Source organism: Lepidochelys kempii, chromosome 3 (genome assembly GCF_965140265.1).
Source record: "Lepidochelys kempii isolate rLepKem1 chromosome 3, rLepKem1.hap2, whole genome shotgun sequence".
In the NCBI taxonomy this organism is placed as follows: Eukaryota; Metazoa; Chordata; order Testudines; family Cheloniidae; genus Lepidochelys; species Lepidochelys kempii.
The window spans coordinates 186,093,191-186,109,069 of NC_133258.1; the positions used below are offsets into that span (position 1 = coordinate 186,093,191).

Consider the following 15,879-nt stretch of genomic DNA (forward strand, 5'->3'; position numbering starts at 1 on the left):
CCAGTCGGAGAACACTTCAATCTCTCTGGTCACGCGATTACAGACATGGAAGTTGCAATTCTTCAACAAAAAAACTTCAAATCCAGACTCCAGCGAGAAACTGTTGAATTGGAATTCATTTGCAAATTGGATACAATTAACTTAGGCTTGAATAGAGACTGGGAGTGGCTAAGTCATTATGCAAGGTAACCTATTTCCCCTTGTTTTTTCCTAACTCCCCTCCTCCCCGCAGACGTTCTTGTTAAACCCTGGATTTGTGCTGGAAATGGCCCACCTTGATTATCATACACATTGTAAGGAGAGTGATCACTTTAGATAAGCTATTGCCAGCAGGACAATGGGGTGGGGGGAGGTATTTTTTCATTCTTTGTGTGTATAAACGATCTTCTACACTTTCCTCAGTATGCATCCGATGAAGTGAGCTGTGGCTCACGAAAGCTTATGCTCAAATAAATTGATTAGTCTCTAAGGTGCCACAAGTACTCCTTTTCTTTTTGCGAATACAGACTAACATGGCTGTTACTCTGAAAATTGAAATTTAAGACATTGGCACAATACTGTCTTCAAATCTGAAATCTACATGTTGACATAGAACCATCTTTGAAGTGTAGGAAACACTGTGATCATAGAGTTTAAGGTAAGAGGTACTGATACAAAACTGCATCATCAGTCTGAAGCACCAATGAGCTCCAGTCTCCTTGTTAAAGCATCAATACACTTCATCACCTTGGCGCAAGTAGCTTTAATTCTTCAGGGCTTGAGACTGGTGAACTGCACCCCAAAATGGAAGCTCTGCGTTTGGAACGCTGTTCAACCAGGCCTCTGCTCAGTCAAAGCTGATATTGTTGAGTATACTAGAATCATAGAAGATTAGGGTTGGCAGAGACCTCAGGAGGCCATCTAGTCCAACCCCCTGCTCAAAGCAGGACCAACCTCAACTTAATCATCCCAGCCAGGGCTTTGTCAACCCAGGCCTTAAAAACCTCTAAGGATGGAGATTCCACCACCTCCTTAGGTAACCCATTGCAGTGCTTCACCACTCTCTTAGTGAAATAGTGTTTCCTAATATCCAATCTAGACCTCCCCCACTGCAACTTGAGACCATTGCTCCTTGTTCTGTCATCTGCCACCACTGAGAACAGCCGAGCTCCATCCTCTTTGGAACCCCACTTCAGGTAGTTGAAGTCTGCTATCAAATGCCCCCTTACTCTTCTCTTCTGCAGACTAAACAATCCCAGTTCCCTCAGCCTCTCTTCATAAGTCATGTGCCCCAGCTCCCTGAACGTTTTTGTTGCCTTCCACTGGACTCTCTCCAGTTTGTCCACATCCTTTCTGTAGTGGGGGTCCCAAAACTGGATGCAGTACTCCAGATGTGGCCTCACTAGTGCCGAATAGAGAGGAATAATCACTTCCCTCGATTTGATGCCAATGCTCCTACTAATACAGCCCAATATGCCGTTAGCCTTCTTGGTAACAAGGACACACTGCTGACTCATATCCAGCTTCTCACCCACTGTCCTTTTCTGCAGAACTGCCGCTTAGCCAGTCGGTCCCCAGCCTGTAGTGGTGCATGGGCTTCTTCCGTCCTAAGTGCAGGACTTTGCACTTGTCCTTGTTGAACCTCATCAGATTTCTTTTGGCCCAATCCTCCAATGTACTGACCCATTATCTTTGATACCTAATCACTGATGATATTAACACTGGCTGCTTGAAGTTTGATGGTTAGGCATTGAATTGTTTCTCTGTTTCTTCAGTGCGGAGCAAATTTGCAGAGCAGCCCCCTTGATGCATAGAATCTTTGAAGTAAGGTAGTGACTCGTGTCATGTTTTTTCCAGTGTAGATACAGAGTTATCTCATGGAATTAAGCCATAAACTCTTTACAGCTCAAAGTAAGTCACTTTGATGCATGGCTGCTTCAAGTAGCAAGTAGTAGTTGAGGCAGTGTATTATTCCCATGTGGGTTGATAAGTTGTACTGTGCAAACGAGGACTATTTCTGTTTCGAAGAATTTGAACCTAATAGTTTCACCCTTCTGTTATCTTTCACATTCTCCAAGGTACAATCTGGACTTTTGAACAACTATGTCCCTTTACTACTCTAGCCTGGGATGCCTTTTACGCTGCTTTGCTGTCAGAACATCCACTCATGGCCTGTTCACACAGCCTTCAACATTTAAAATCACTCCCAGCTATGTTATGTGAATGCTTTGGCTAGCCACTCATGAATTACATACAGGGTGACGCCTGCAAATTCCTAATCCCAGCCTTGTCCCTTAGAAATGTGTGTCTTGTATTGCTCAGTATCAGTGTTCCCTCTATTTTTTTTCATCCATGTGTGGAATGAATTTTGTTATGTGCACCATCAGTAGAAACCGAAAACCTAGATGCAATATACCTAGATGCAATATGCAGTTAGGACAGGTTAGACATTTTAGAACTCACTTCTCAAAGAATTAAATTTAAGTGTAAGAGAGAAATAAAAATTATGAAATGCATAGACCAGGCAAAAGCTAAAATAACACTCTTTCAGAGAAGTATCAAGAAGTAACAACAACAACAACAATAATACAACAAAAATAATACAAGTATGTGTTGGGAGGTGAGTGTGAAAGACGAGTGTGTGTGTGTGTGTGTGTGTGAGACAGAGACGCGCGTTGCCCCTTTAAGTATGCTGACCTCACTTTAAATATGCTGCCCTTTTAAGTAGATCAGCGCATTCAGACACAGCAGCAGCTGCCAGCAAGCTCCCTCCATCCTAGGCCCTGTCGTGTCCCCTCCCCCTGCTCTGTATAGGGGCAGGGGGAGGAGGACACCCTGACATCAGTGCCCCCTCGCTCCCTGCTCTGTGCTGCAAGCAGGAGGCTTCCGGGAGCAGCTCCAAGGCAGAGGGCAGGAGCAGCATGGCAGTGTGGGGGGGACACCTGAACTGCTGTGCCTGAAGTGTGCGGCATTTGATAGCATGCTGGGCAGCCACCCAGGTGCGCAGCTTAGGGGGAACTTAGCTCAGTACCCTTTTGAACAGAACAGGTTCATAGAAAGTCCATCATTTCATCAAAGGAAAATGATAATGCACCAGCCTTGTTATCCCAAGTGGAGTTTCACACACACTTTACTCCAAACACAAGGGTTAAGATAAAACAATAAAATAAGTTTATTAACTACATAAGATTATTTTTAAGTGATCACAAGATGATGCATAAATCAGGATTGGTTACAAAAGATTAAAACGCAATCTAGTGGCTAACTTAACAAACTGACAGAATTCAAAGTGAAGGTTTTCCTCATCATATGCTGCAGTAAATTTTACAGGCTGGGTCTCCTTTCAGCCTAGGACCCACCCCCTTAGTTCAGTGTCCTTCAGGTATTCATTGATGTCATGAGCAGACGGATGGGAGGAGGAATGAAGTCCCCTCTTTATAATTCAATTTATTGTGCTAGAAACATCCTTTGCTGAGTCATGGACACACAGTCTGTTGTGGACATGAGATTTGAACTGCCCTGTGATGAAATGTAAATTTCTTGTTTACACTGTCTTGTTGCTGGAGAATGGCTGCTTAAGCAGGTGATAGCCCTTTAACACCTAGCTGAGGTGTCTGCCTGTCTTTGTCTCTGAAAAACTGGTTTGGGCCTACTTTTCTCTACTTTGGGCATGTTATAACAATGTTATACAGTAGAATCTTGTAACTTTACATACAGTATTGCCACACATATTTTACCTGGACATTATTTAACAGATTGACTTTTCTAATGAAATCTCGTACAGTATACTTTGTACAAAATTTGTCAGAGTCTTGGAAAAGTGGTGAACATAATAGTATAGACAGTCACATTGTTCCGTAGTGTTTCATATTCAGGTTAATGCTCCATTAGGTAGGGGATGTCATTTTGTCAGATAAGATCCAGAGCCCTTCAGACAAGGTTCAAAAGCATTGGTGCGAATGTGTGATGACAACACAGATATAGCTTCATGGTGCAAGAGCAGTGAATCATTGTTAAGTTTGATAAAAAGGATACCTCATTCAGTGTTATCAATGCAGAGTCTTCAAAATAAATTTTCATCTTAGATTTGGAGGTATTGATGGATGAAATTTCAGAACATGCATTATGTGAGAAGGGTTTTTCTACAACGCAACTTGTTAAATTCAAGACTGGCTCAAACTGGGCTTCATCAAAACACATCTACACCTATTCTCAAACATGACATTCATGTAAAGCCTCTCCTGGTTACCACAAATCCAAGGCACTAGGTTTCTATCAGTCCCTGGAAAAATCATGGAGCAGGTCCAGAATGGGTCCACACTACAAGAAGGATTTGGAAAAATTGGAAAGCATCCAGCAGAGGGCAACAAAAATGATTAGGGGACTGGAGCACATGACTTCTGAGGAGAGGCTGAGGGAACTGGGATTATTTAGTCTGCAGAAGAGAAGAATGAGGGGGGATTTGATAGCTGCTTTCAACTACCTGAAAGGGGGTTCCAAAGAGGATGGATCTAGACTGTTCTCAGTGGTAGCAGATGATAGAATAAGGAGTAATGGTCTCAAGTTGCAGTGGGGGAGGTTTAGGTTGGCTATTAGGAAAAACTTTTTCACTAGGAGGGTGGTGAAGCACTGGAATGGGTTACCTAGGGAGGCGGTGGAATCTCCTTCCATAGAGGTTTTTAAGGTTAGGCTTGACAAAGCCCTGTCTGGGATGATTTAGTTGGTGATTGGTCCTGCTTTGAGCAGGGGCTTGGACTAGATGGCCTCCAGAGGTCCCTTCCAACCCTGATATTCTATCATTCTATGATTGTATAAAGTCTTAGAGCAAGCAGTATGTGAGTTGTATTGCAAATCATGCCATATGTTTTCTTGAAAATTGGAAATTGGGCATATTGAACTCACTCTTCCCAACTGTTATGTATCTGAATACAATAAATATTTATAATTTGTCGGTTTTTCTGCAGTTTACCACTGTCATAACATATTTTTCTAGCAGTTGGAAAACTATGATATTCCTTAGAGACTAACCAATTTATTAGAGCATAAGCTTTCGTGAGCTACAGCTCACTTCCTCAGATGCATATCGTGGAAACTGCAGCATGCATCTGAGGAAGTGAGCTGTAGCTCACGAAAGCTTATGCTCTAATATAAAGCCTGCTGCAGTTTCCACGATATGCATCTGAGGAAGTGAGCTGTAGCTCACGAAAGCTTATGCTCTAATAAATTGGTTAGTCTCTAAGGTGCCACAAGTCCTCCTTTTCTTTTTGCGAATACAGACTAACACGGCTGCTACTCTGAAACCTATGATATTCCTGTATATCATTCTATCCCTGGATGGCTTGGGGCCATGGCTGCGTATGTGACTTGAGGTTAAATATATATTACCTTTTGTAATAGGTAGATCTTACTTTTAAATTAGGGCTTCATTTAATTGAAGGTCACTAACTTTAATATTTCAATATTTGAAATACTCTTTGTACTATTGACATATACATTTTTAAGAAAAGTCAAGTTTGTTTGTTTTTTAATTTCAGTTTTTGATGATGAAGAAGAAAGCAAGTTGTCCTATACAGAGATTCATCAGGAGTACAAAGCTCTGGTGAGTATTATTCACCAATTGCACTTAATCTTATAAGAAATTTGTACTGTAATTGAAAAATAAATATTTTAGGTGAAGTATTCCAAATCCAACCGACTATTCCGCACCATGCTGACAAAACTTCCAAGCCCCAGGGAGGAGTCTGTTCCCCTTCTAGCAACCAACCATACACTTGTAATTTTTACAAAAACTGGAAGTAACCATTTACAAAATCTAATGATTGCACATTCAAAAAACCACAGTGGCAGATTAAAGGGGAGAGAGGGCTGGCTAGGGTGTAGGAATCTGGAGCATAGGTATGGGCATATTGGATCAGCAGCAGTTCATTTAGTCCAGTCTCTTGTCTCTGACAGTGGCCAGTACCAGATGTGTCAGGGGAATATGTGAGAACCTCATGGTTATTCCATTTTTGTCCACTAACTCATAGGTGAAATTTCTTCCTAAACCTAAGCCTTAGTAGTTGACTTATACCCTGAAGTGTGAAGGTTCATATACTGTCTAAAAACAGTTTTATTCTACTTAATGTAACTGTGTATGTCTTCACTATTTCTGTAAATAAAGAATTCTTTTCTGAATCCTACCAAATTTTTGGCCTTAGTGATATCTTGTGACAGTGAGTTCTACAAGTTAATTATGCATTATGAAGTATGTATTTTCTTTATTAATTTTAAATTTGTTGCCTTTCAACTTAATTGAATATTTCCTTGTTCTTGTATTATGAGAGGAGAAGTAGGAAGAGCTGATTTACCCTTTTAAAACTTTATTATTTTGTTTACCTCTCATGAATCATCTTATTTGTGTAAACTAAAAAATACCAGACTTTTCAATCTTTTTGGTTTTGGAAGTCTTTGCATAACTCATTATTTTCAGAGCCTGTCTCTGACTTCCTTATTTTTTGAGCTAGGGTGACTAGAACTGAACACAGCATTTCAGGTGAGGGTGAGTTATATAATTTCCAACCATCTTGTTTCACTTTGGTTATGGTAGAGTCCATCTCATCCATATAGGCTCTCTCCAAAAAAGTTTCTCAGTGCCTAATAGATGTAATACTCTACTCTGTACACCATGCATTGGGATTCTGAAATTCCTCCTGTTTAGCTGGACATAAGCCATTTTCGTAATAATCTAAATTGACTTTGCAGGATCTATTTGTGACATCTACTTTTATCAATGGCATAAAAGGTAACATAACCAGAGGTTCCTTCCCCACATGTTCTATAAATGTATCTAGATATTTAAAGAGATCTAGCACTTTCAGTCATAGTAAGAAAGACACACAATGCCTCTCTCAAACATCACATATAGCTATTGAGGTTGTGATTGCATGTAAGGAATTGGACATTTAAATAATTAAGAAAACAGTGTTTTCCTTACTCAGTTGTGCACTTGCAAGACTGTTACTCCTGGCAGTTACAGTGGTGCAAAAGTCTATTCATTAGACAAAGGAAATTTACATCAGAATGTGTGCAAGTTTCAGTTGTTTGTAGTTTTGTTTTACTGGCTCTCTTTTCTCCAATCTTAGTAAAGTGATGATTCTTCCCTGATAACTAACCACATGCAAAATTTGAATTTTAAAATTTATTTTTATTTTTGAATATTTGAAAAATATTCAAACAATTTCTTAAAGCAGAGAACAAGTATCTCTCCAAAATACTCATCTCTGCATATTCCCATATTGCCCATACCCTGGCACACAGGCACGGCATAAACTTGTCATACTTTATGGCCTGGGAGTGTATTCCATTCTTCCCACCTCAGCAGAAATTCCATGCTCAAAGCCCATTGTTTCAGTCTTGAAATAGGGACCAGGATTTGGCAGTGTATTAGAAGTTGGCCTATATTTTACTGCCTTCTTGAACCCTGTTCAGGTTATTCTTCTTCAACTACACAGTGTGGTAGTGTCATGTTGATGTCCATTTTTAAGGTCCATTTAATTTTATCCAAGATCTTTTTCTTGAATTTAGCCATTGTGGGGCATGCCCCAAACACACATACATAGAAATCATGATGTAACTGTGTATTCAAATGGTATCAATTCAGATTGTATTCCTTAAGTCCCAGACTTTGAAGTTTCTCCAGAATCCAAACAAAGCATAATGAATAAACATAAAATATATTAGTTTTAGGCATACATTTAAATTATTGTCTTGTAATTTGTTTGGACATTTATATATTTATTTTTTCTTCCAATTTAAAATAAATAAAAATTGTCCATACACAGACCCTGAATGTCCTGTCAGTTGTTTAAAATTAGAAAACCCTAATGCAATACAGTCAATCCTCCCCTTTTACCAATCAACAACACAGTCAAATACTAACATGCCCATGCACTGGTCTGTACCTTAATCCCTCTATGTCTCTTCAGAGGTGAGCTAAAACAAATGGGCCCTACAACATGCCTTGAAAGTTCTTTAGCCTATACTATTTTGGACAAGGGGTAGGGGGCTTTCTCAAGTCATGAGCCCTTATGCAGAACACTGAGCTAAATCCTCGTCTTATTATATGCGGGTGAAAGGCTAGCGTCAGTGCTTCCACTAATTGCAAATGAGGCAGTGTCAAAAGTAAGTTGATCCCAGGCCACTTAGGTCTTTATATGTAAGTACAAACCTTAAAAACTAATCTATTTATGAGCAGGGGGTTGGACTAGATGACCTCCTGAGGTCCCTTCCAACCCTGATGTTCTATGATTCTGTGATTCTATTTCATTTATACTTCTCCATATCCTTGTTCTGTATCACATTTTAGATTCAAATATTGTTCTTATCAAGAAACTTTGATACAAAACTGTATCTTTTTTAATGTGTTACCACATTTTCTTCAATTACACTGACTTAGTCTCTAGCTAAAATACTCCTTGCATTCATCGACTTGAGAGTTTGGTATCCACTATTTAGTCAAGATAACAATCAGAATCATGGCTGGAATCTGTGATGTATGCCTTCTATTTTGTTCAACAGCTCTGGTAAAGTCTTCTAATTAACTCACTAATATGAGCATTGAAAACTACTGTGGATTTCTGGAGGGTCCTACATACCAGCACGTTTCTGAGATTTTCACTATAACTAATTTTCTTAATAATATTGCAATGACTTTCAAATGAATCAAGATACTGTAAAAAAATAAAAATCACAACAGTAAAATAACGTAATGACAATTAGAATCATAGAATATCAGGGTTGGAAGGGACCTCAGAAGGTCATCTAGTCCAACCCCCTGCTCAAAGCAGGACGAATCCCCAACTAAATCATCACAGACAGGGCTTTGTCAAGCCTGACCTTAAAAACTTCTAAGGAAGGAGATTCCACCACCTCCCTAGGTAACCCATTCCAGTGTTTCACCACCCTCCCAGTGAAAAAGTTTTTTCTAATATCCAACGTAAACCTCCCCCACTGCAACTTGAGACCATTACTCCTTGTTCTGTCATCTGCTACCACTAGAACAGTCTAGATCCATCCTCTTTGGAACCCCCTTTCAGGTAGTTGAAAGCAGCTATCAAATCCCCCCTCATTCTTCTCTTCCGCAGACTAAACAATCCCAGTTCCTTCAGCCTCTCCTCATAAATTATGTGCTCCAGCCCCCTAATAATTTTTGTTGCCCTCTGCTGGACGTTTTTCAGTTTTTCCACATCCTTCTTGTAGTGTGGGGCCCAAAACTGGACACAGTACTCCAGATGAGGTCTCACCAATGTCGAATAGAGGGGAACGATCATGTCCCTCCATCTGCTGGCAACGCCCCTATTTATACATCCCAAAATGCCATTGGCCTTCTTGGGAACAAGGGCACACCGTTGACTCATATCCAGCTTCTCGTCCACTGTAACCCCTAGGTCTTTTCTGCAGAACTGCTGCCTAGCCATTCGGTCCCTAGTCTGTAGCGGTGCATGGGATTCTTCCGTCCTAAGTGCAGGACTCTGCACTTGTCCTTCTTGAACCTCATCAGATTTCTTTTGGCCCAGTTCTCTAGTTTGTCTAGTATTAGTATGGTTTGACAGGTGAGTTTAAAAGTTTGGTGACTTATATATCTGTGTGTTGGTGTAAAAATTAGTAGAAGGTAAGACTCATAATTTTTTGTAGGTTGAAAAACTGCTAGAAGGTTATCTTAAGGAAGTTGGAATTAATGAAGAGAACTTTAAAGAAGCGTGTTCATCTCCTCTTGCAAAGTCACATACGTCACAGGTATATTTTCCTTTGTTATGCTGTTATAGTCCACAGTAATGGCTGTATTTTAATTGATAATCTGTAAATTTTCTATTTCCAGTAATATAGCATTACAGGTATGAAATTTTGAAGTCCTTTTTTGCACAAATTTTTTTAATTTTCTAAAATTGGATAATAAATTTACCTATCTGCATTTCAGGTATGAATTGTGGCTAGCAAACTACTTCTACAGTTTTTATTTAGATCAATGGTGTCACTTGAAGGTCATATATTTGTATGTGGCATGAAAAACTTTTTATCAAAATTTGTTTCCTGTGTTTTTGTATTTTTTTAAATTAAATTTTAAGTTGTATTAACTACACAATACAAGTGAATTAAAGTTAACTATGAAAGGAGTCCAGGAAAGCTGGCTGTATTTTAAAGAAGCCTTATTGAAGGTTCAGGAACAAACCATCCCAATGTGCAGAAAGAATAGCAAATATGGCAGGTGACCAGCTTGGCTTAACAGAGAAATCTTCGTTGAGTTTAAACACAAAAAGGAAGCTTACAAGAAGTGGAAACTTGGACAGATGACCAAGGAGGAGTATAAAGATATTGCTCAAGCATGCAGGGGTGTAATCAGGAAGACCAAAACACAACTGGAGTTGCAGCTAGCAAGAGATGTGAAGGGTAACAAGAAGGGTTTCTACAGGTATGTTAGCAACAAGAAAAAGGTCAGGGAAAGTGTGGGACCCTTTCTGAATGGGGGAGGCCACCTAGTGACAGATGATGTGGAAAAAGCTGAAGTACTTTTCAGTACTTCAGATTGGTCCTGCTTTGAGCAGGGGTTTGGACTAGGTGACCTCTTGAGGTCTCTTCAAACCCTAATATTCTATGATTCTATGAAAGGGAAACGAACAAGGACAGTGTGATCCTAATCAATCAGTTTTCTTAAATTTGTTTACAAAATAAGCTACAAAGGAAGATTGACGTGAGCCACAATTCTTGTAATCACTGAAGCTTCAATATAAATATAAAAACATCCAGGTTTTAGAAAAGTTTTGGAATGGATAGCTGGCCAGTTTCTGCCCACAGGATTTTTCATTTGGAGAAAGATTAGCAATCACTCTTGTTGGTTGCTAATTACCTTGGACACAGCGTAGTCCTTCAGGGTTATTTTACGGAGCTGCAAAATCAGATTCTGTGAAAGCTCACCAAATTGTAGCACTTAAGTTAAACTGTAGTGTGGAGGAGCAAATGTTAGACATCTTATTCCTTTTAGCAATCATACCATGATGTGTTGGCTGTCGTTAGAAAGAGGGGGGCAGGGGATATATTCCAGGTATTTTCCTTTATTATAAAAAAGAAAAAAAAAGGAAGAAGAAGAAAGCTAGTGATTATTTATGGCCTTTCCAGAATCTAGAGTCTAGTCTACATTAGAGAAATTTAAGTGTTAGTTCTTTTGCAAGCACCTTCAGTGCTTGCAATATACCTTTTAACCACACACAAAAGTTGCTACAGAGTAAGTCACACCACCACTGCATCATGCATCACGTGCTTCTCCACCATTACAGTCATGGCATGGCACTCAGCCAAGTGTAGTCTGTGTTTCCGATGGAATTCATAAAATCATAGAATATCAGGGTTGGAAGGGACCTCAGGAGGTCATCTAGTCCAACCCCCAGCTCAAAGCAGGACCAATCCCCAATTAAATCATCCCAGCCAGGGCTTTGTCAAGCCTGACCTTAAAAACTTCTAAGGAAGGAGATTCTACAATCCTCCTACCTACCTTTCAGTAGCAGCGCTAATGACTCAAAGCTCTGTCACCAGCCAAGAAGGAATGGGCATATGGGCTCCGTGTGTTGCCTTCATACCACTCTCCTGTGAGCTTGGGGGAAAAAAAATACTGAAGATAAAATCTTGGTCCCACTAAAGTTACAGGGAGTTTTGTCGTTGACTTCAGTGTGGCCAGGATTTCACCATGAGAATGGAATCCAATTCCCATAAAATGCAGAGCACTATCATAGGCCACTAGACCAACCAGCTTTTAATTTTTATTATTCCTTTTGTCATCCTTAAATATTTTTGTCATGTCTAGAAGAGTTGGATATAACTATTTAAAATATTGATACGTTTGACAGAATTACAGTCTCATTAGGTTCACAATACATATAATAATGTTCAATTAAAAATAATTAAATATATTAGGCTCTGATATTGCAATGAACTATACATGGGTTACCTTGACATTCATACAGAGTCCCATTGTCTACACTGGGATTCTGTGCTGGTGTAGAGGTCCACCTGCAATGGAATTCATTGAAGTACTGGGGCCTCAATGTTGAATTAAGTCATTTAATATATATTTTATACTTCTGGGGGAATTCTGCACTTCTGCACATGCACATAATTAATGAGCGCCACAGATTTCTAATTTTCTGCACAAAAAAAGTTTCTGCCAAAATGTTGCTGCAGTTCTGCCTTTTGCCCACCAGAGGGCATTGTGGCAAGAGAACAAAGCTGTCAGCTCACAGCCAACTGACGAAGAGAAAGCCTGCCGCCTTCACAGCGCCTGTCGGGCCAGGTCAGGAGACAGGGGTTATGGGGAGACAGACAGTGTGGGGTGCTGGGTGGGGGGGTCAGACAGGGGCTCATAAGGGCTAGTGGGGGAGGACAGACCGGGGCAGGGGCTGAATGGGAGTGGAGGCATAGGGCCACCGGGGGAGAGAGGTGCGGAGACACATGGCGGGAGTGGTTGCAGAGCTACACAGGGACAGGGGTTGGCTGGTTGAGGGCATAGAGACACATGGGGATGGGGGAAAGGATACAGGGAGACATAGGGACAGGGGATCGGCTGGGTGAGGGCACAGAGACATATGGTGATGGGGGAGAGGGTGCAGAGCTACATAGGGACAGGGGAGTGGCTGGGTGAGGGCACAGACACACATGGGGACGGGGCAGATGTGCCTGATTGAATTTGAGAGGCTAGGAGTCAGCCAGGGTCTGCATGGGGGAAGCTCCCTAACAATCCCTCCCCGCGCCCCAAAAAAACCTGTTTCATACTTTTCCCACCCATGCCTAACAACCCTCCAAGTTCACACCCAGGCTCCTTCCCAGCAATTTACTTCCCTCTCCCTCAGCTCCTCTGTTACCCCTGACTCTCCCAAGCCTTTGCACTACTTCTGAGGGGTGCGGGAAATACGGTTCTGTATTGTAGTTTAAATGAATTATTACTCAGAGTTCTGTATTAATAAGCCTAATAAGAAATCTATTTGTCAAAAAACATTTCCTGAATCTTTTTTTTTGTTGTCTGTATTGTTACAAACATTCTTGCTGACAGGTGTTTTGGAATAAATGACCAAAAATAATTGAAACTGGTGTGATTATATTATGTTATTTTAAAAAATAAAATATGCAGAATTTTAAAATATTGTGCATAGAATTTTTAATTTTTTGCTGCAGAATTTTTAATTTTTTGCTGCAGAATTCCACCAACAGTAATTTTACTATATCGTAGTTTATAAACTGCATTTAAAAAACAGAAAATCAGATATGGCAGTGATGGATTTTAAAAAGAATAAGCTCTTTGTTTTCCATGCTTATGCATCCTTGGATAGTTGCCTATTGTTTCCAGCGTTCTTGGCATTGTGTCAGCAATAGCTGTTTATTTCAGGGCATAAAAAAAATTCTAAGTAGACACAACATATAAATGTTGTCTTGCTGTGATAATACAGAGCTTTTCGTGTTTGAGCTATTCTGAAATTATCAGTTTTTGATTTCTATAAGATTTTTAATTAATTTACAGATTTTTTCCCCCCCAAAGGCCATTTTGCAACCAGTGTTGGCAGCAGAAGATTTTAGATTATTTAAAGAAATGATGGTACAGAAAAACATTGAAATGCAGTTGCAAGCCATTAGAATCATTCAAGAAAGAAATGGTAAGAAATAATAAATGAGAAATTTCAGTTCTCAGTGCATCTTTTCAGCTGTTTTGTGGATAACTCTATGGTCTACCCATCCATAAATACTTAAGGTCACATCCTGGCCCAAGTGAATTCAATGGCAAAACTTCCATTGATTTCAGTGGGGCCAGGATTTCACCCTGAGTCTACAACTGGTTCTGTCAGCCACAACTAATTGTATTCCTTTTAAAATGTATCTAAAACTTTATCTGAAAGCCTATTAGATTATTTCCATGAAACTTGGATTCAAATTTCAGTTTAAGGATTGTATGATTTAAATGGTGGTATTACAAAAATAACTATAGTTCGGCACTATGTAGTTGTGATCCAAAGTGCAGCAGCTCTCAAGTTGCTGGCTTCTCAGCTCAGTGGAGGACAAGGACTAATGGATGTTCATAGCAACTGATCCGTTTGACACCTAACCTTACCATTGCCCCAAACCTCTACGTATAGCTGGACAAGGAGCTGTATTCTACACTGCGTAGGGTGTGCACACTCAAATCTTCTCACCAGCCCCACTCTCTACCCAGAGGAACCATACCAATTTATTGGTGTCCTAGGCCCTCAGTATGGGGGAATATTTACCTCATTCTGTATAGCAGTTTTGAATATAATGGCTGTACAGTAAGTTTGATGTGTACTTCCATTACTACTCTCTCATTTTCAGGTGCTGCATCTCAAACTGTAGGAGTTAAATATGAGAGTTATTACTTAGTCACTCTATTCATATCTATGACTTGTAATGACTGCATACATATATATGTGCAGTAATTTCAGCATGCTATTGTCTGGAGATTTCGACTCTTGTATTTCATACAGTAAGCTTGAAACTTGCTAAATCTAGAGGTTTTGCAATTTTCCTCTTCCTTTTTGGTCTGTACAACAAAAGTGTGTGTGTGTGTAAATGAAGTATATAGTTGTTACAAGTAATAATCTAATGGACATGACTGGGATGTGGGCTCCGACCATTAGACCCAATTGCCAAGGGGGTAGCCAAGCCTGGAGGTTAGAGTGGAGTCAAGGATGAGGACCACGGGACACCCAGGGGTGTAGTCAAGAGCAGAGCTAAGGGTCAGAGCCAGGGACTAGAAGCTGAGTGCCCAAGCCAATGGGTAGGCTGGACACATGCTCAGTTTGGACACATTGTTTCTGTAAGCTGTTTCCTTTTAAAAACCAGCATAAAGGGGCCATGGTGAAACCCAGAATTGGGGCCACAAAGAAGGAAAAATACCTACAATTTTCTTTTTGAATAATAACAGACTCAAACACATATATAATATACAAGAACATGCACATATATAAAATATACAAGAAATTCCATTAAAACAACATTAAGGTTGCAAAGTCAAGCACTTAAAAGCTAGGAAATGCCAGAATTAAGGTCTGCACAACCTTAATTTGGCCTCCTTCTGGGTATGCATTATGATAGTCTTTATGTGATCACAAGCTGTTTTTTCCACTGGACCCTTTCCTCACTCAGTGCACAGGGTGGAAGGAGCTCACTGAATAGGTAGCTATTAAACATTTATTTTTATCATTATTCATTGTGTGGCCCCATGCCATATTTACTGCACATCATTCAAACTATGTACTGAATACAGAGTTACTAATTTCCTCATGGGCTGTTTTATTCCACTCATCAACATAATATCTGAGTACCTTTTAGATGAGGGAAAATTACTTACAGTAACTCCTCACTTAATGTCATCCCGGTTAACGTTGTTTTGTTGTTATGTTGCTGATCAATTAGAGAACATGATCGTTTAATGCTCCTTGATAACATTGTTTGGCAGCCACCTACTTTGTCCACTGCTTGCAGAAAGAGCCATCATCTCCCCTAAGTTCCCTGTGCGGCAGCCACCCAGCAGGCTAGCTGGGCAGTTCAGCTGTCCCTCCCCCAACTGCCATGTGCTGCTTCTGCCCTCTGCCTGGGAGCTGCTCCTGGGAGCCTCCTGCTTGCTGTGCGGGGAGGTGGAGGGAAAGATGGGTGCTAATGTCAGGTTGTCCCCCTCCCACCCCCCGCCCTCCGCTCCTGTACCTCATCTCCACAGAGCAGGGGGGGACACAACGGCTCAGGAAGGAGGGAGCTTGCTGGCAGCAGCTGCTGTCTCAACTTGCTGATCTACTTAAAAAGTCAGTGTACTTAAAGGGGCAATGCGTGTCTGTCTCTTTCTCTCACACGGTGTGTGTCTCTGTCTCTCTC

At 40.5% G+C, this 15,879-nt stretch overlaps 1 protein-coding gene across 3 annotated transcripts in view; it reads left to right on the top strand.

Annotated features, from left to right (window-relative positions):
- Positions 1–15,879, top strand: part of CFAP36 (cilia and flagella associated protein 36) — a 107,199-nt gene that overhangs the window by 14,593 nt on the left and 76,727 nt on the right. For 2 of the 3 annotated variants that reach the window (XM_073339335.1, XM_073339332.1), the window contains exons 2-4: positions 5,514–5,578; positions 9,652–9,753; positions 13,520–13,652. In XM_073339335.1, coding sequence (XP_073195436.1) covers positions 5,514–5,578; positions 9,652–9,753; positions 13,520–13,652 — 300 coding nt within the window. The remainder of the gene's footprint in view (positions 1–5,513; positions 5,579–9,651; positions 9,754–13,519; positions 13,653–15,879) is intronic. The other variant, XM_073339334.1, reaches the window with a different exon arrangement.